This window comes from Coffea arabica, chromosome 6c (genome assembly GCF_036785885.1).
Source record: "Coffea arabica cultivar ET-39 chromosome 6c, Coffea Arabica ET-39 HiFi, whole genome shotgun sequence".
Classification (NCBI taxonomy): domain Eukaryota; kingdom Viridiplantae; phylum Streptophyta; class Magnoliopsida; order Gentianales; family Rubiaceae; genus Coffea; species Coffea arabica.
In genome coordinates, this window is record NC_092320.1 from 61,769,313 (window position 1) to 61,790,089 (window position 20,777).

At 36.0% G+C, this 20,777-nt stretch overlaps 1 protein-coding gene across 2 annotated transcripts; it reads left to right on the forward strand.

Moving 5' to 3' along the window:
- Positions 1-5,088: 5,088 nt before the first annotated feature.
- LOC113692726 (DExH-box ATP-dependent RNA helicase DExH10-like) lies at positions 5,089-20,751 on the forward strand. 2 transcript variants are annotated; one of them, XM_027211243.2, is made up of 17 exons: positions 5,089-5,246; positions 5,786-6,806; positions 7,093-7,407; positions 7,777-7,881; positions 7,969-8,037; positions 8,340-8,507; positions 8,616-8,687; positions 8,773-8,889; positions 15,590-15,814; positions 15,971-16,129; positions 17,169-17,258; positions 17,415-17,507; positions 17,825-17,978; positions 18,303-18,451; positions 18,957-19,052; positions 19,739-19,831; positions 20,381-20,751. In XM_027211243.2, the coding sequence occupies exons 2-17, from the start codon at positions 5,835-5,837 to the stop codon at positions 20,489-20,491; spliced, it is 2,988 nt and encodes a 995-aa protein (XP_027067044.1). In that variant the 5' UTR covers positions 5,089-5,246; positions 5,786-5,834; the 3' UTR covers positions 20,492-20,751. The 2 variants fall into 2 exon arrangements, with proteins under 2 accessions (XP_027067044.1, XP_071910085.1); XM_072053984.1 differs by having other exon boundaries at positions 5,096-5,246; positions 6,078-6,806.
- The last annotated feature ends 26 nt before the right edge of the window (positions 20,752-20,777 follow it).

Here is a 20,777-nt window from a genome sequence, read left to right on the forward strand (position 1 = left end):
TGACCACGGCAGAAGTTGCTTGGGCGATGGGTAGGCTTGCCCAATTGGGTTCATTGGCTTGAGCCCGGCTCGCTCGAAGCCCGGTTATTATTTCTATTGGGTTCGGGTTGAGATTGTTCGTATGGATTAGCATTTTTTTCCCATAACTGTTTTATTTTTGGAGTACATGTTTTATTTTTGGAGTACAATAACAACTCCAAAAATACACGTACAATTTTAAATACAACTTATAAAAATAAAAATAAAAAATAATAAGAAATTATCAAATTTTAAAACATTTTCTTCTTTTACCTACCACCACCACCATTATCACTATCTCTCATTTTCTTCTCCTCCATCTACACCACCATCCATTTCCTCCCTCGTAATTTAAAAGATACCTTATTAAAATTTTAAATTCTAAAAATGCCTCATAATACATCCTCAAAAACATTCCAAAAAATACCCTTAGATACACTCTCACAAATATCTAACCATCTAAAATTTTTGAAAACACCCTCTAAAACAACTCCAAAAATACCAATCCATACAAAAACAAAAACAAAAAAAAAATTTACCACATTTTCTTCTTCCACCACACATCTCCACCTAGCACATAACATTACCGACCGCTGTCATCACCATTATCCACTCCCCTCTCTCTCTTTATTCTTCTCTCTATCCTCTTCCTTCTTCTCCTTCCTCCTCCCCCCTCCCTTCCCTTTCATTCCCTTTCCCTGTATTAGTAGCCTCCTTCTTCTCTCTCCTTTCGATCGTGACTAGAAGGCCTGGTCGCCGTCGATCACAACTAGATTTGAATTTGATTATGACTAGTTATTAGGGGTGTGAATCGAAATCGAAATCGGTAATTCGGAACTTTGAAATCGGAATTTTTCGAAATTTTGGTATCAGAATTTTCGATCGATTTCGATTTCGAATTCACCAATTCCGAATTCAATTCGGAATTCGGTAAATTCCGATTTCACCGAATTCATGAATATAAAAATTGTTATTTTTATATAAATATTATATTACATATATATAAAAAAAATATTATATATGTGTGAAAACGAAATTGAAATCGAAATAGGAATTTCGATTTCACCGAATTCATGAATATAAAAATTATTGTTATAATATAAATGTTATATTATATTATATATATATATGAAAAACAGATTTGAAATAAAAATAGGAATTCCGAATTCAATTTCGATTTCGATTTTGAATTGTGAATTTGAAATCGGAATTTTCGGTTTGAAAAATCTCATTACCGAATTCGACCAATTCGAAATCGGATATTCCGATTTCCATTCCAAATTACCGAATTACTGAATTCGAAATTTCGAATTCAATTCAAATTCGGTCAGTAAATCGGAATTTTTCGATTTTGCACACCCCTACTAGTCATGGAAAAAGATGGGGAAGGGAAAGAAGGGGAGGAGGAGGAGAACAAAGCAGAGGAAGGGAGAAAAAGAGGGAAAGAGAGGAATGATGAAGGAGGAGGAGGGACGAGACGGTAACGGTGGATGGCAATGGGTGATGTTAGAGAGTGGTGTGAATTTTAAAAAATATCCAAAAAAAAGTTTTGAATTATAAAAATACCTCAAAATATATCCCGAAAGCACCCTTAAAAACATCATAATACATTTAAAGTGAAAGTGTTTTAGATATTATATTATAGTAAGATTTTTGAAAAATATCCCTAAAAATAACTAATATAAACGGAGCTCTAATCCATAAGGATATGATATTTCTTTTTCAAAAACAATAGGAGATTTTGTTAATGACAAAATTATAATACACTTAATGAACAAGGGCTCAATGTGAGCTATACAAAAATTTACTAATGGTGCATTTGATAAAATTAAAGTCTGAAAACTAAAGTTTGAAATCTAAAATTCGAAATCTGAATCTATTAAATTATTGAATTGTTAAGTATTAAATCTAATACATGTGGGTGTATATCACATTCAGTGATAAGTGAATAGATTATCACTTAATTTTGGAAGCACGTTTTGCCTAGAAAATTCAGTGCCACTTAATTAATTTAAATGTTTAATTTTTTTATTATCAAACGGTCTGAATATATTAAGATTTGAATCCATTATATTTAAATACTGAACTAGGTTGTCATATAGGGCTTAAGACACTAAGGATTTAGGAATTCCTCACCAAAAGTTGTGCTTTAAGCAACTTTGCTCAATTTTTTACGTAGTCTATTCTATTCAATAATTGGACAATCAAATGAGTATTTTTTAAACATTTAGCTAAAATCCTTGATGTCCTCTAGGTGTGCAGAAATTCTAATGTCGCTTGAGGATAGTTTGCTGATTAGACTTAGGATTTGGTTGTAAGATGTGTGGACTTTGACACTCTCCCATCCTTGATCCTTGACCTTACTAAAGGCCAATTTAATGGCCTATAATTAGTCCAGAATCATGGAATCGGTACTTCTTTCCCTTAGTTTCCATGTCGCTTGCAACTGGTTTTGGTTGTTTTCAGCAGAAATTCCAATCCCTATGTTTTAACCTTCCTTGTGTTGCCCTATTTCCACACATATTTTTAGTGTATTTTCTTCTTTTGCAAACCTTTGTTCTTGTTCAGAAGCTACTTCTATTTCTGAAATACTCATCTTTGTTGGTGTGTATTATGTTTGTTTATATTCCTCCCAATCATTCACTACTTTTTTGTATTACTTCCATAGGGTGTCTCTCTTTATCTTTGAACTCCCTATCATTTCTAACCCTTCCATATCTACCACAATATATCCACTGTCAAAGCAATGTGCTCCATGCCATCCTTTCTTCTCTTTGCTTGCATTAGTCTTGTCCACTAGCTCTTGAAGTTACCTATGTGTGCATATAACCCATCCCATTGAAGGGGGCCATTTTCCATATCACTCTTGCCTTTTTACATTGAAAGAAAAGATGTTTCAGTGTCTTAGCCTCCTCACCACAATTCTTGCAAATCAGTTCTCTATTTCTGGTTCTTGTGAAAATAGTTTTTCTAACTAGTAGGACTTGATTTAGGCATTTCCAAATGAACAGTTTCTGCTTATGCTTGATTTTCATTTTTCATAACTATTTCCATGCCCTTTTCTTTCTCTCTTGCATAGCTTGTCTCTCTCTCTCTCGCTCTCTCTCATTGTTGGCCCTTCTTTCTTGTTGTTTTTTCTCACTAGTCATTGCTTCATATGCTGATCTAACTGTATACTACCCTGTACTGCTATGGCTCCAAAAGTAGCTGTTTGGCCTTCCTGCTAGGATTATAAGTATTTTAAGGATTTTTCCTGCTTCTTCTGAGCAAAAGATCTTGAAAATGAGTATTATGTTCCATCTGAAATCAGTTCTTCGACTTTGTTTAGCTTGCAATCACGTGGGTTAGGTTAATTTAATTTTCCACCCCTGCAATCTTCCCAAATTCTTGTACGTCTTCCATTTCCAAATTTTTTTTTGGCACTCTTATTTACCTCTTCTCTTGCTCCCATTAAACTTTGCCATATCCAAGATGCATTATTCTTCTCTTTGCAGTTTAGAATTGATTCTTTGGGATAGTACTTTGCTTTCATGACTTTACTCACCAACAGATTTGGACGTGTTAGTACTCTTCATATTGTTTGCCAAGCAATGCCTTGTTGAATCTTTGAAAATTCCTAAATCCTAGTATTGCATTATACTTCTCTATTGTTAACCTTTTTCAAAGTACCAATGAATTTTTCCTTTTCATTCTCTTCCTCCCACTAGAAATTTGCCATCAATGCACTCATTTTTCTGCACAGTTTTACAAGAAGCTCGAAACATGACACTGCATACATAGTAGTGTCATTTTGCTTTTTCAAAGCAAAAAAAGGGTTAATTACATTTACCTCCCATGAGCTTTGATCAAATAACGAATCGATCCCTGAGATTTGACCAAATAACAAAAAGGTCCCTCAAATTAAAAGATGTATAACAGATACACCCCCTCCGTTAGTCTGTTGCCGTTGACCATTAGGGTTAATTACATTTACCTCCCCTGAGATTTGATCAAATAACGAATCGATCCCTGAAATTTGATCAAATAACAGATTCCTCCCCCAAACTAACTTATGTCACTTATACGTAACGGAAATAGTTAAAAGTTTGAATAACCCTTATTGATTTCCATCAAATTTTTAGGGGTTAATTACATTGTGTAGAAAAGCCTTTTGCTGGTATGGTTTTACAATGAGTTACTAATAAATAGAGTAAAATGCCAATAGAAAGCTAGTACTTCGTTTATATAATATAGGAAAATTATAAGGAACTGGTACATTATGGAAAGAAAAAATGCGTACTACGTTTTCAACCCTTTTATTCGTTGGAAATTTTAATTTTACTTTATCTTTTAAATAAATTATTTTTTGAAAAAATTGGTACTTTGTTCATATAATTGGGAAAAGTCGTAAAGCACTGGTATTTTATGGGATAATGGGTATTACCCCATGTAACCCAAAATTTGTCACACTATTTCACCAAGTTACAAAATACGTGTATGACAAATTTTGCATTACAAGGTCTACCAGAATTTACTCTGATTTTATCTGTTAAATAAATTAATAATTTGTTGGATTCAAAATTTTATCGGTTAACCAAAATTTTTTTTCTGAAAACATAAAAATCGATAGGTCAAAAAATTGATGGAAATCAATAAGGGTTATTCAGACTTTTGGCTATTTCCGTTACATATAAGTGACAGAAGTTAGTATGGGAGAGGAATTTGTTATTTGGTCAAATCTTAGGGATCGATTCGTTATTTGATCAAATCTCAGGGGAGGTAAATGTAATTAACCCATAATTTTAACAGTCAACGGCAACAGACTAACGGGAGGGGTGTATTTGTTATACATCTTTCAATTTGAGGGACCTTTTGTTATTTGATCAAATCTCGGGGATCGATTCGTTATTTGGTCAAATTTCAGGGGAGGTAAATGTAATTAACCACAAAAAAAAGAGTTAACGGGCCTACAAATGAGCCGGGCCTATGCCCCATATACGAGGCTAGATAACTGAAGCCCAAGTACAAACTCAAGCCCAAGCAGCCCAATCCTAAAGCGTGTAGCTTTGGACCACTGGTCTTAACTCTGAACTCTTAAACCTGAGAGGTAATTTCTTACCACGCCAGCTTTCCCAGTTCCCACCAGCAAGAGCTCCGGCCCGGACAGCTCTCTACCTCTCCTTCTCCCTCCACGAAATTTCAAAAAGTTTCCGGCCACCGGCGGCCTTGTTCGACTCCATTTATCAAAGGTAAGATTAATTTCCCGAAAATTTGAAGAAATTGCCCTTTTTCCCGTTATTTTCTGCTCTTGCTTATATCTTTTGCTGCATTTACCTTTTGATTCTGCATAATGTTTCCTTTTGCCGCCATTGAAATCTGTACATGCATGCGAACAAAGCATAATAATGAACTAAACATTACTTCTTTTCGATTTCTCAGTCGAATAAACATAGGAATTTCAGCTTGGAAGTTGCATATATTGAATATTGACACGTGTGTGTGTGTGTGTCTGTGTTTTGTGTTTCGTTGTGCTTAGGGCTTTTATGTGGTTAAACGAGATTGTAAACTGAATTGAAGAATGTGTATTATGCGGTAATGCCCTAACATTGGCAAGGTTTTACTTTTCGTAGAATTTTTATTTGTTTTGTCCACGTTGAAGTAAAAACCCTAGCTTTAGTTGCTAATATTTTGATGTGTAAGGAGAGAGAAAGAAAGGAGCAGAAATGCTTGTTAGAGTTTGTTTTAAGATTTTTTTATCTTTTTTCTTTCTCCCTGGTTTTGGGTGCAGAATATCGGAGTGTATTAAGGGTTTCTATTAGAAGCTGTAGCAGTTAGGAATGGAGGGGACTCCGAATAGTGGGAAACGTAAACAGCGTGAAGAAGATTTAGAAAATGACGAGAATTTGAAGCAGGATTCTGCGTCAAAAAGGCGTACTTTGTCTAGGACATGTGTCCATGAGGTGGCTGTTCCGAGTGGGTATAGTTTGAGTAAAAATGAGTCGATTCATGGGACGCTTTCGAATCCTTTTTATAATGGGGAGATGGCTAAGACATATCCATTTAAGCTTGATCCCTTTCAGGAAGTTTCTGTGGCGTGTTTGGAGCGGAATGAGTCTGTTTTGGTGTCGGCACATACTTCTGCTGGGAAAACTGCTGTTGCTGAGTATGCAATTGCAATGGCTTTTAGGGATAAGCAGAGGGTTATTTATACTTCTCCTCTCAAAGCCCTGAGCAATCAGAAGTACAGAGAGTTGAACCAGGAGTTTTCAGATGTTGGATTGATGACAGGTGATGTAACACTCTCGCCGAATGCAAGTTGTCTGGTGATGACAACCGAGATTCTGAGGGGCATGCTTTACAGAGGTTCTGAGGTTTTAAAAGAAGTTGCCTGGGTTATATTTGATGAGATTCATTACATGAAGGACCGTGAAAGAGGGGTTGTTTGGGAGGAAAGTATAATATTTCTACCTCCTGCTATCAAGATGGTTTTCTTGTCAGCTACAATGTCAAATGCTACGGAGTTTGCGGAGTGGATATGTAATATACACAAACAACCCTGTCATGTGGTTTATACAGATTTCCGACCAACACCTTTGCAACATTATGTGTTCCCTATGGGCGGATCTGGCCTTTATCTTGTTGTGGATGAGAATGAGCAATTCAGGGAGGATAATTTTGTGAAGTTGCAAGATACATTTACAAAGCAGAAGCTGGGAGATGGCAACAAAAGTGTGAATTCCAAAGGAAGTGGCAGAATTGCAAAAGCTGGAAATGCTTCTGGTGGTACTGATATTTACAAGATTGTCAAGGTCCAATTGCACTGTATTATTTACTTTTGTATCCTGTTTCTCTACTGATATTCCACTTTGCACTTGGGATTTCAATTCTGAACTACAACGTCTATTGACTATGTAGCTACTTTTAACTTCTGTACAATCAAATCGCTAATCGCAACTTAAATTGTTAATTTTTATCTTATCCTTCCCCGTTAGTTCTTATCTGAAATTCTGTGTGTAGGCTTCCTTTTTTCTCCTTCCTTGTATTGGTGATATGTTTTATAAAAGCTCTGAAATCCAAATGTTGATTATATTTCAGATGATTATGGAACGTAAATTTCAGCCAGTAATAATTTTTAGCTTCAGTAGAAGAGAATGTGAACAACATGCAATGTCCATGTCCAAACTTGATTTTAACACCCAGGACGAGAAAGATGTGGTTGAGCAAGTTTTCCGAAATGCGGTGCTCTGCTTGAATGAGGAAGATAGAAGCTTACCAGCAATTGAACTGATGTTACCACTGCTTCAAAGGGGAATTGCTGTTCACCATTCTGGCCTACTCCCAATTATCAAAGAATTGGTGGAACTCCTCTTCCAAGAGGGACTTGTTAAGGCTCTCTTTGCCACTGAGACGGTAACATTGTAACTGAAAAGTAATTTGGCTTTTTTTAATTTAATGTATCCCCAATTTCACCTTGTTTACTTCCAAAAGTAGAAGGTGAGAGCCCTTCAGCTGAGGATCTTATCTCATTATTTTGATGTTAAAAAAGCTGCTTTGAAAAAATATTCATTTGGAAAAACTTTTGAAAATTCAAATGGCGTTTTTGTCTTAGAAGTTTTGGACAGTAAACACTTTTTTTTACAAAAGTCTGTAGCTTAAAACAAGCTAAAAGCATGAGACGACGGCAAAAACAGATACCTTATAGAGCTTCAATTAGTTGATTTAAGTGAATACAGAAGCATGTCACAAGATAATAGTAATTGTTAGATTGCTATCTTATAGTTTGCAATGGGATTAAACATGCCGGCAAAAACTGTGGTGTTTACGAGTGTCAAAAAATGGGATGGTGATAGTCATCGGTTCATTGGTTCTGGTGAGTATATCCAGGTGAGTAAGTGCCATATCATTCTATCATAAATTCACTGTGTTTCCTTTCAGCATTTGATCTCAGAAATTTCATTGGGTTTTCATCAGATGAGTGGAAGAGCTGGTCGACGTGGCAAAGATGAGCGAGGAATCTGCATTATAATGATTGATGAGCAGGTGGTTAACTAACTAGATTATACTTATGATAGTGTGTTATTTTCAAAGAGAGCTAATTCAAGTTCATAGTATGCATTTCATGGGCTCTGGATTGTCTTTCCTCAAGATCCTGCTTTTCCTTTCATTTTTCTTTTCTTGCTGGCTATTGGTTATTTCCCGTTAGTCTTACTTTACTAATTAGAGCAGTCAAGTGTGCATTGAAGTGAATCATTCTTTGTTCTTTATTCTTTTTACAAATGTTTCCAAAATGTAGAACTTCAAATATTTGTGGTGACTGGTGCATGTTTTGGTCTGGATTCTAGATGGAGATGAATACTCTTAAGGACATGGTTTTGGGCAAACCAGCCCCACTGGTCAGCACTTTCAGGCTTAGCTACTACTCTATCTTGAACTTGATGAGTCAGGCTGAGGGACAATTTACAGCTGAGCATGTGATCAAGAATTCATTTCACCAATTTCAGTATGAAAAGGTTTGCATCTTGATTATAAGTTGTTAACTTCCAACAGAAAGAAGGAATATTGTTTACAATTTACTTAGCACACTTTACAATTTCTAAACCTTATTTGCCCCTTTTTAGGCTTTACCTGATATAGGAAAAAAGGTATCTAAGTTGGAAGAGGAAGCTGCAAAGCTTGATGCCTCAGGGGAGGTATACAATTTTGCTAATGTGCTATCATTTTATGTTCTTTCTGATCCACATTAGCTCCTGATATCGTTTTTGTATCTATTTTTAGGCTGAAGTTGCTGAATATCATAAACTAAAGCTGGAGATAGCGCACCATGAAAAGAAATTGATGGCTGAAATAACACAACCTGAAAGAATTCTTTATTTCCTGCAGCCTGGAAGGCTGGTATGTTGTGAAACGTTCTTCTTATCAAGAACTCTTTAACAGTTCAAAATTGGTTTCAATAGAAGTTTGTTTTCTTGATGTTAATCTTCAATTTTCAGTTAGAATGTTCTGGGTACTCTGGTTGCATATATCATGGTTGAAGTTGTGTTTATTTTTGTATTTTCATTAGAAATTTATAATCCTAAAACTGGATATGTGGTGGTCGAAAAACCCTCTGTCAAGGAGTTGCAACGTATCCTGTGATTTTCTATAATAGTGAACATAGATTATGACTGATATAATGCAGTTTCTGAATAGAATAACAATTAAATTTACGACTCTACTTTCAGATTTTGGGGAAAAAGGGCTACTTTTATTGGAAAATGGAGTTGTATAGGTTACTTCCTGGAAGGTGTTCAAGGATGTTCTTTAGAACTTCTTCAATTTTGTTCTAACACGTTACCATGAATTGCGGAAGGGCTGAGTCTGAAACTTAATTACAGATTGAGTTGAGAAATTCTAAATTATTCTGATTTTAGCTGAATTTCCTCGAGGATTAATTTTTCTCGAACAGCTTAAGTAAGCTAGGAAGCATGGACACTTGTAGAAGTTTGATGTGCATCTATCTAGGCATGAGGTGGCATGACTTAGAAGCATAAAAGCATTCCCCTATTTTGTTGATTGCCAACAGGCTATGGGATGGAGGATGTCATAGGACAAATGCTGCAAAAGGAATACCTTTAAATATGTGAAATAAGCTCATCATTAAACTTAATGTGCACATTCACCTATTACCCACATTTTCTCTACGCTGCTGACTAAGTGCACAAACTTTTGTCAAAACGTGTGCTTCATGTGTTTTTGAGTTTTGAAGCTTTTGTTATAGAAGTTACTTTGAGAAAGTGCTCTCTTCATGGGAATAAAATAGGGAAAAATGTTCATCACATTTTCACCATTTTGATTTTTAGATTTTTTTTTTAAATGATTAAATGCACATGTGATGAACATGGTAGAAAGTTGCCATACAGAGGAGGAACATGAAGCCACATTTCTTAGTGGCTACATGTTGCCTAATGGGGAAAAAATGATCTAAGGTTCCTTTTGTAAGTTTTTTTTTTTTTGAGTTCCTTTTGTATGTTAGTTTACTACCACCTCATGTCACATTGAAGTAACCAACTTTTGAATGTCAATGTGTATTAGATATGGTATTGCTAGATACAAGAAGCTGCGTGCACCTTTTGCTTATTTTCTAGATTCATTCTGAGAATCAGATTCCCCTGCATTGGCTAAAGAAGCTTATTAGGGGAAATAGTCAATTCTTGTTCTTTGAACCAATCCTACTCTGATAATGAGATGCTCATATTGGAGTTTTGATTTCATTTAGTATTTCAATTTCATTTAAGAAACCTGCTCCCATACTTATATGAAATATTATTAGGGCCATTGCAACATCTTCATATTCTAGTTTGGAATGCAGAACATGTTAAATAAACTCATATAGTAATTTTTTGATATGCCATCGATATGTTTTTATGTATGTTTACCCTATGAATAAAAAATTTGTTCCCAAACTACTAAGATTGTGTATCAAAGTCTCAAAAAGATCGAATAGATTGGATATAGGCTTGGAATACTGTTTCCTGTATCAAACATTTTTAGGATGAATAGTCACAATCTGACTTAATGCAAATAACACTGAAGAAGTCATAGATACTTGTTTCATAATTTATTTTCTCTGTTTCTCCCTCTATTTCCAAATGGATCGCTTTCATATTAAATAATGCTTCATAAAATGTAAATCTTCTGGATATGTACTGATTTTGTAAATTATTTGTCACACAGTCTTCGATAGTTTGATTTAAACAAACTTTTGTTTTCTTTTAGATGTAGGATGTAGAGGAAATATTTGTTAAGATGATGAATCCTTAGCATTTTAGAACACCAACTTTGATGCTTATTTGAGTTTCACTTTGATTTTTTTTCTGCCAAGTTAAATACAGAAAGGTTATATTGTTTGGAGTTCAATCTTGAATTGTGGAATTGATTCTTTCTGCCCCATTCAGTTCCTCTAGTGGTTCTTCCTTCCCACTTCCCCTTCCTTAAACATACAAAAGAGTTTCAAAAAAAGATCTGAAATTAGGACTTATGAGTATTGTTCAATATGCATGTTCAGTGCCAAGGTTCATTTTAGTTGATTTGCTTTTACTTAGGTGATTAAAAGTAGGCATTTGATCATTTAGTGATATTCAACATGTGCTCAAGTTGATTGTTTCATTTTGGGTAAATATGAATTGTATTACTGTGTTGTGTCTTTATCATGCTTCAGTCATTGAATGAGGTAACTAAAAGAAACAGACTTCCATGGAGGTCGATGGGCTTAGTGGCAGCTAGATCATGTTAAGTGTTGTTTTGTGATTGCATATGCTGAGAGGAACTGCTGTTAGAGGCACTTGAGCATTCATATTTTGGGTGACCGTATGTTACTGAATTCAAATTGGCTTGAAAAAATAGGTGAATTTTATATTGGCTAGTTGAGGAAATACTGCAAACTTCAATTGACATAAGAGCTTCTCCATTTGGGGGTAGGGATGAGTTGGTCATGACGGACTTTGAAGAGAACCAGGGTTCCTCCTTTTTTCCACCCTGAATTTGAAGGTTTTTTTTTAACTAAATTTGTGCTCCATATCATTTTAAGATTATTCTGCATGTTGTTACATGTACAGATGCATTGTGATGTGTTCTTTATCTTAACAGAGACTTTTGTGATCTCTTTACCTCAAGATATACCCAGATATCGAAGCTTAACTTATATTCCAATCAAAATGTTCCTATTCCAGTTATTGTCAACTTCTCCTTTGAAGTATGTGCATATTGTTGCATGGTAGAAATTAGTCAGATCCATTATCTATTAGGGGAAGTTCCATATGCTAACAGCAATTTTAGGAGCAAACTATGTATTTATTGATGTAAAATTGCTTGTGACAGAGTTTAAGTGTATCCCCTTTGGGTATGCTCTTTAATATGCTTTCCAAGGTTTACCTGTCGAAAAGTAATATCGAGCTTGCCATTAGAGGGGATGTGCTCCTTTATCTTGGGTAGTGATGCTAGCTTTTACTGGATATAATCTCTTCTCGCAATGCATCTGTTCTTTACCGAACTGTGTTAGTGCTTGTGTGTGTTCTTTGCTGCTTGTATGGCAAATAGGGATATTGCTTTGATCTCCCTTGCTCTAGGTTCTGTCCTCATTCTTCATGAAGGTGGTCTACTTAACTCTCTGTGATGACTAACATGAAGTTCTGCTATTGTTAGTTTAGATATTTGGTTTAGATTAGTACAAAGCAATAGGAGTATACCTATTAATATGTGTACAAAGCAAAGACAGCACTTTTTTAAAGTGAAATTTGGAAGTTTTGATTGTGAGGACACTTCTTTTGTTACTATTGTTATTTGTTTTCGTAGTGGGGGTTGTTTATTAGGAATTGGAGTTAAGAATGAAGTGGACATGTTACCAAGTATCTAAAACCAATAGTCTGTATTGGAGCTTTTTGTCAGGTCAGCATTGGGTGTTTAGGTAAACCACCTTCATGAAGAGACAAAAGGAAAATGATGGGAGACCAGATAATGTAGACAAGGGCCTCATTGCCATCTGCTGTAAAGAACAAAATTGTTTTTCACCAATTGCTATCATGGTATGGGGTAAAGGGGATGTCTTGCAGAATGAAATAGAATCAATAGAAAGGATCATTACTGTAATTATCACACTCTTCTTTTTTCTCTATTTTTGGGATTGGGGGATGACTTAAGTAGGATTAGCAACACTTTTTGTCCTACAGGATGCTCTTGGAAGTGGTTTTGAGTAGATTCTGGAAATATGTGATGCACTTTTCAAACCTTTTCGTGACAAATTTCTAGCAACTAATCATTTGGATTAGCTGTTTTGGGGGGTGTTTTTGAAAAACTTTGCTGTAGCAGAGTTTTTAGAGTATATTTTGGAATATTTTTAGAAAATATTTTGGGATATTTAAGAGTAGAAGAGCTTCTAGAATATATTTTGAAATATTTTTTAAAATTTTAAAAAAATTTAAAATAATTTGTAGATTACCTTTTAGAGTATTTTTTAAAATTTTTTATTGTATTTGAAAAACTAGTTTTTGAAAAACACTCCAAAGACAGGGGGCCTATACTTTTGATTATTTTTACGGATACTAAAACTCTTAGGACCTTGAATAATTACCTACCAGTGATCTAAAGGAACTATTAACTTTGCAGAATTCTTGGTAGTAAAGTCCAGAATTGATGTATCTTTCAAAAGTATATTTATCTTTTTCCTACACATCAAAAGCTGGGGCTATACCCATACTGAGTTAGAAATGTCTGAAGCTAGTCTTGAAAGGCAAGAAATAAGGAGAGGCAGAAACATAGTTACATACCTTGTGGGTTAGTTTACGCAGCCTCACGGTCAAGCCAGTTATTGGAGATTGAGAACATTTACTGTGGCGAATAATTTAATCTTGACAGCTATTATTGGAGATCTTTGTTCTTTTGGTATCTTTTCTTTCAATCATAGGATCTTAAAGCGGAAATACATTGGACTATGAATTAACAGATAATTTAACATTTAGTAAGTGCACTGCTGGTGGAAGTTAAATGTGAGACTCTGCATCATATTAACATTCTTGTCAATAAACAAGGTGCCCTTGGCCGCTGTTGGACCTCTTTGTGCAATTGTTTGAGATGAAGACATGGTAGCTGAAAGTATTGTAGGTGAGTTCCTCTGCATTTCATGGATAGCCGGTCATGTGGATCTGATCTGTGGTCTTTATCTTACCAATAGACCTTCTGTTTTATCTTTAGAGGATATCAGCTATAGGTCTGTTTTTTCTGCAGGGGCTTAGGTTGTCTTCTTGATCAAGTAGATGTGGGACCAAGACCTAGAGTTGTTCGACAATTTGTGCTGTAACGCTCTATGTCAAAGTTTTCCTTAAATCAAGTTCTATGTTAGAGTCTACATAAATTTACAGCTCATGGGCAAATTAGCAAATTATTTCCTGGCAAAAAATATATGAATTTTCATGCTAAAATTTTTTATGATGCAGGACAAAGGGCGACTTTTCCTAAGAGTACATAGTAGGCAAAATTTAGGTTTTGGCAGGGTTCCACCGATGGAGTGCCTGGTTAAATTTTTGAATGCAACGTGTTTAACTACCTTTTAAGACACAGATTGAAGTTCGATCCGAAAAAATTATTATAGCCCTCTATAACAGTTGCCACACTTGATAATGACTCATTCATGTAGGATGGTGGGAGAAATATTCACATGATTACGATAATAACATCTCAGAAATCTCCATGGGTTATTACTTTTATGCTTTAGCTGCAATTGAAGAAATATCTCAGGATAATTGCTCAATCTATACTGCAGCAGAAGATTTACGTTATTTTCTATAGCAAAAGTGACCTAGAGAATATTTGTATTGTGACAGATACTTGGACTTTTACGTCAAAAGGAGGACTGATGACTCTTATAGAAGACACTTGGAGGTCTTTCTCTGAAAATTACCATGGCTTCCTTTCTATTATCTGAAAGACCAAAACGTGCTCGACTCCTATAGCTTAAGTAATCCAGCTCAATATTAAAGTTAATTTGAAATAAGCTGGAGAAGATACCTAAATTGTTGTTGTTGAGAATTGGAAATACCCATATTACAAGGCATTAAGTGGATGCAACTCAAAAATACAAAATAATTAGCAACTGACACTTTAGTAACGTGGATTCACAAAGTAGAGGTTGTTACAGAATTAGGGCTGCAAATAAGTTGAGTCGAGTCGAGTTTTGAACTTATCAAGCCGAGCTGGACTTGCTGATGTGCGAGCTCGAGTTCGATCTCAAGCTCATCGAGCCAAAAAAATGAAGCTCGAGCTCAACTCGACTTAGGAAAAGGAAAGTTTGAGCTCAACTCATTTCTGGCTTGCGAGCAGCTCGAGTTTCGCTCAACATTCTGGCTCACGAGGAGCTCGAAGTCAGCTCGATTTTAATTGATGTAGGGGCATTTTTGTAATTTCACATCAACTCAAGCTTTTCGAGCGGCTCTTTGAGCAATTGAGCCTAACAAATGGCTGCTCAAGTTCGACTTATATATATTAATGCTCGGCTTGAGATCGCTGTTGACTCTCAAGCCAGCCCTATACGGAATGGAGTGCTGATCTAGATTTCTGTGCTTTCTTTTTAAAACCTTGTTTTTCTTTCTCTTGTTAATGTCCAAAAGATGCAAAGGAGCCCCATCCCATATTCTGGACTTCACTTGTCTCCTTCTGTGGTGCTCCAGCTTTGCAAATGGGTATCAGCAGATCAGTCACATGCAGGTTGAAGGCCTTGTGAATTACCCTCTCTGATGTACCTTTGAGATGCTAGTTCTGTGTCTTAAACACATTGTCTATTTAATTTCATTTATCAAGTTGTTATAGTAATTATCCTGGTTTTTGAGTTATGGCATTGCATTTATTGGCACATCTATTCCTCACCTTTGCTTTCTTCTATTCCAAGGTTCATTTCCTCTTTTTCTTGAGTTGGGGGAGGGGGGTTGGGGGAGGATGAGGTACTTTCATCTGACCTTTTCCTTTTAGAATCATACTGATTGAGTATTTGTCCTCCTCTTCTCCAGCAGTTTTGATCAATTTGCCACTCTTTATGCCGTGCTCATGTTATTCTCTTGACTTGCAGGTGAAGGTGCGCGAAGGGGGAACAGATTGGGGATGGGGAGTTGTTGTCAATGTGGTGAAAAAGTCCCCACCAGCATCGGGTTCTTTGCCTGCTGCATTGGCTTCAGCTCGTGGTAATAGCTACATTGTGGATACTTTGCTTCATTGCTCACTTGGATCAAGTGAAAATGGTTCTCGTCCCAAGCCATGTCCCCCTCGTCCTGGAGAAAAGGGAGAAATGCATGTGGTGGGTAGATAACTAATGCAATTGAAAGATTTTTGCATCTTTGAGTGATGGGCTAACATTCCCCAATTTGAGAATGCCATTAGTAGCGTTCGATATATTTTCGGAAGTTAAGATGCAATATGTGCACAGATAAGGCATGTTCTTTTTATCCTTCAGGTTCCTGTTCAGTTGGGCCTAGTTTCCACCATCAGCAAAATCAGAATATCAATTCCTTCAGATCTTCGGCCACTTGAAGCTAGGCAAAGTACACTGCTTGCAGTACAAGAGCTAGGGAAACGTTTTCCACAAGGCTTGCCAAAGCTTAATCCTGTGAAGGTATATGGGCATGGGCACTCTGATGAACTTTCTTGGTGTGCAATATTTGCTTGTATAGATATTATCAAGCATGACATACACATTTTGATGTCCCATGCAATTTATGAGTTCCATGTTATTGAGTTTTTTTTTTCTCTGGCGGATTGGGGAGGGTGGAAATTGGGTTGGTTCCTCAATAGCTTGTGTGTATTTAATTTGGGATGGGTATGGCGACACTGAAAAAGGTGAATCCCATCAACGATTTTACATGCTTTTATGAAGAATTGTAGTCATATATTACTATTTTCATGAAGACAGTTGGAGCACTATCAATCTTCTGACTTTTTGCTGAATTTTCACTTTTTTTTGTGGTGCAATGTTTTCTGTCTGCAGTAGCATTTTGTTGTTATACTAATAACATTGGGCAGCAATTGGAATTGGGTCTTGGATGTTTAAGATGTTTAGGGGCATAGTTGTCTTTTTTTTTGTGATTGATATCTCTCCCTTTCTTTCAGAAGAAGGTCCACCATCCATACAAAGGGACACATAACCATAAAATATTACTCTAAAGTTCTATGCAACCAATGGGTAGGAAAGGGCCAACATGCTATTAACTTTTATTCGGTTTGTTTGAGCCCCTTCTGTGACTTGCTTCATGCTTTCTTCATTAGAATAGTATTTTCTTTGTTTGTTTATAGTCATGCCCAGGTGAAGCATGGGTTGCATTTGGAAATGGATTTTTTTTTTTGGGGGGGGGGGTTATTGATTTTTGTCTTTTGTCTTTCTATGTGGCTGTGAATGTTGCATCCTCGCGCCCTTCCTCCTTTTTTGTCCCTTTCATGATGCTTCGTTTCTGTGTTATATTGTAGATACTCTTGCTAGTTCAATGATCATGACAGAAGAATCTTCACTTAATTTGGTAGATATGTCTTACTAGTAGACATCTTTTCTTCTTATGTAATTCTAAGATGCATGTAAAAGATGTTATTTTTAGCAAAATATTTAGGTAATTTATCTCTTCATCTGTTTCTTTTTTACTTTAAGCTACATTCTTTGGCAGGACATGGGCATAGAAGATCCTGAAATTGTGGAGCTGGTAAATCAAATTGAGCAACTTGAACAGAAATTATTTGCTCACCCAATGAACAAGGTTTGTCAAACATTTTGCCATTTGCATGTACTTCTAACTTGACTATGTTACACCAGAAGGTGATTACAGTAAGCTGTCCTGAAAGTCATGGAAATTTCCTATTTTTGAATCCCTCATTTGATGGCCTACTTTATTGTGATGCATGAACTTTTGTAGTCCCAAGATGAACATCAACTGAAAAGTTTCCAGCGAAAGGCAGAAGTAAACCATGAAATTCAACAGTTAAAGACAAAAATGCGTGATTCTCAGGTACTTTTTCTTCCACATTTGGTCCTCTTGCACTTAGATCTTGAAGTTGATGATCAATGAAGTCTGGGGTTCATTTGGACAGTATTATTTTTCCACTTTATTGCATTTTTGTGTCTGACATACTATAGTTGGTTTATTTATTATTGTTTAAGTCGTTTGTTTGAAGTGAGAGAATTGATTGGTTTTAAAATTTACTTCATGGATTTGGTGATATCATTTTGCTACATCATACCTCTTGACGATTAGCAAAGGGCATCTATATTTTGGCATAATTCGTAAGCCAATAGCTTGATTTGTCCTGTTTCTCATGTTTTCAGCTTCAAAAATTTCGCGATGAACTCAAGAATCGTTCTCGTGTATTGAAAAAGCTGGGCCATATTGATGCTGATGGTGTTGTCCAGCTGAAAGGACGGGCAGCCTGCTTAATAGACACAGGAGATGAACTCCTTGTTACTGAATTAATGTTCAATGGTAAATCTCTTTCTGGTTCTTAAAACTTCTATTGTATTTTGTTTGGTTCTTTACATAATTTTTGTTGGGATAAACATGTGGCCCCCCAACTTTGGCTTAAAAACTAATTTGTATAGTGCAAACATATCTTGGCAACCATAATCTAGTTGAAGTCTGTGTACATGGTAATAATTTGTGCATTTTTGAATCTGCAGCATCTGATTATCGCCCTTCAAATCGTAGTCAATACTGCCTTCTGTTGATTGCTGTAAATATTAGTTATATTACCATTCAGGAATTTATTCTAACTAATATTCTGAATCTTTTTTTTTCTTTGGCCGGCAGGAACATTCAATGAGCTGGACCATCACCAAATTGCAGCTCTGGCAAGTTGCTTTATACCGGGAGATAGATCAACTGAGCAAATACATTTGAGAATGGAACTTGCTAGACCATTACAGCAGCTCCAGGACAGTGCAAGGAGAATAGCAGAGGTTTGTGTGATTCATCTTAATCTCAGTCCTTTAATCATGTTTCCAAATTCTCACTAACTCCAATTGGTTTCAGTGGGCTCTTGATAACTTATTAAAGTTTTGTTACAATGAATATTCTCCTTTGTTGTGATCTATTGATAGATATATGCTGTGTTCAATGGTTATGCCTCACATGCTTTTGAAAATCTTGCATTAATTATTGCATTATTGGTGTACCTGTTTGTCCAGCCTTTCCTTGTATGATAGTGATATCCTAATCCAAGTTTTTCTTAGGTGATATCCTAACCCAACTGGTTGACTGCTTGGTCTTCTTTGAAGTTTGAACTTCAGCTCTAAAACATTTTCATCTTTTTATGCTAGATTTAATATATCACGAATGGAATGATGTTGTTTTATATTGCCATTCAACCAGACACAATCTAGAAATTAATAGCGAAGTTTGGAGAAAATTGATCTCTACAAGTGGCACATATACATAATGCCAGTTGTATCCTCTGTTTTACAGATACAACATGAATGCAAATTGGAGATAAATGTGGATGAGTATGTGGAGGCATCCATACGACCGTATTTGATGGATGTAATTTATTGCTGGTCAAAGGTTAGTGAAATGTGCTGTATGGAATGCTGATAGTCATGATTAAGTGGTGGAAATGCAACCCTTTTAGCAGCCTCATGGTGTCAGTTCATGTTTTCGCTCCGTGGTTATGTTTTAGTATTTTTATGACTCTGTGAAGTTGTCTCTGACTTTACTTTTTTGTTTTTTAAGTGTAGATTTTTCTTTTGAATGCATTATGTTGTGGTGGTGTGTTGGAGCCACAAAGCTTTAATATAATCATGATCAAGTTTGGAAACTTCTATAGTTCTTTGCCTTCTTCCAACTTTGGGTTGTTTTTAGAATCAGTTTAAAATGTGGAAATTTGAGCATCTGCATTCATGCTTGCCTTATCATCTATTTACTCTTAAAGGTACAATATATTAAATGTTAAAAAATAATGATCTATGTATTGTTAAGAACAGTGTAATTAGTTTATTCAGCTGCCTTCGCTTCATATTTATTTAATTTATTTGGAGATTTCGTTTCCAAAATCACTTTGTATATTGTTTTGGGTGTTGGTCTCATTCAGAATTTATTTGTTCCATGCTCTCACATGCACAATGCACACACACACACACACTCTCTCCCCCCCCCCCCCCCCCCCCCCCCCAAAAAAAAAAAAACAGAATCAGTTATCTGTCTGTTGAGTGGCTTACGGTTTATTAAAATTTCATTTTTCCTTGCTCCAGGGAGCATCTTTTGCTGAGGTCATACAAATGACTGATATTTTTGAAGGTAGCATTATACGGCTAGCTAGAAGGCTTGATGAGTTTTTAAACCAGGTAAATATGGTCATGGTTTACAGCAACCTCTTATTTTCTAATTCATCGAGTAGGAAATGGTTGACAATCTGGCAGTCAGATATCAGCATATGTTGCATTTGTTTTATCAGCAGTAAGTAAGACCGTGGTCAGTAGAATCAGATGATAGGGCAGAGGGACAAGGAGTGGTGATATTCCTGTTGTCTTTGGAGTTGGAGCACATCCTATCTTGTTCTGTATTGAAATGGGAGAGTGTGTTTTGAGTCTCAGTTATTGGCTGATGTTGAATATTAGTACCTGCACGCTGCATTTCTGCTCCTCCTCTCTGCCTTGTTAGTTGAAATTGTTGAGTGGTGGTTTGTGTGGATAACTCATGAATTTAGCATCTGATTATCCTCGCATTCCTGAAAATGAATGACATTCCATTCAGATTACAGCAGTTCAAGCATTTCTTTCTCACTGAAATAGCCTCTGCTGCAACGTTTTGCATAGTTCTCAATGGATTTCAGCTTGAATTACAGCTTGAGATGTTCTGACATTATCATGATCATTTTTTTGCGGTGCCTGCAGTTGAAAGCAGCTGCGCTTGCTGTGGGAGAAGTTGATTTGGAGAAGAAGTTTGCTGCAGCCAGTGAAAGCCTCCGCCATGGTATCATGTTCGCAAACTCTCTTTATCTCTAAACTTGTATACCGGTGGTCCTATGCTGTATATTTTAGAGCTTTAGTACTTTTTTGCATCAGAAATTAGCGCCCATTCTGGAAGCGCTTAACCAGTTAGCGCCTTTACATGTGTGTGTAGCTCAATGTCGTATAGATTCAGAGTTGTAACTTTAGCGGTCGTAAAAGGAAGGAAAATGTAGTGAATTTTCAGAGATCTAAAGAGTTCCCTCTGACATTGTATACATGTTGAATATATGTAACATGACAAAGTAAGTTTTGCACTTTTGATCAAACTACTTTTTTTTTT

Bases quoted from the DNA above. Each gene is read 5' to 3' on its own strand.
- LOC113692726 (XM_027211243.2), top strand. From the start codon at position 5,835: ATGGAGGGGACTCCGAATAGTGGGAAACGTAAACAGCGTGAAGAAGAT. The intron at 8,508-8,615 runs GTTTGCATCTTG...GCCCCTTTTTAG, and splicing joins ACCAATTTCAGTATGAAAAG to GCTTTACCTGATATAGGAAA. The intron at 17,508-17,824 runs GTACTTTTTCTT...TCATGTTTTCAG, and splicing joins CAAAAATGCGTGATTCTCAG to CTTCAAAAATTTCGCGATGA.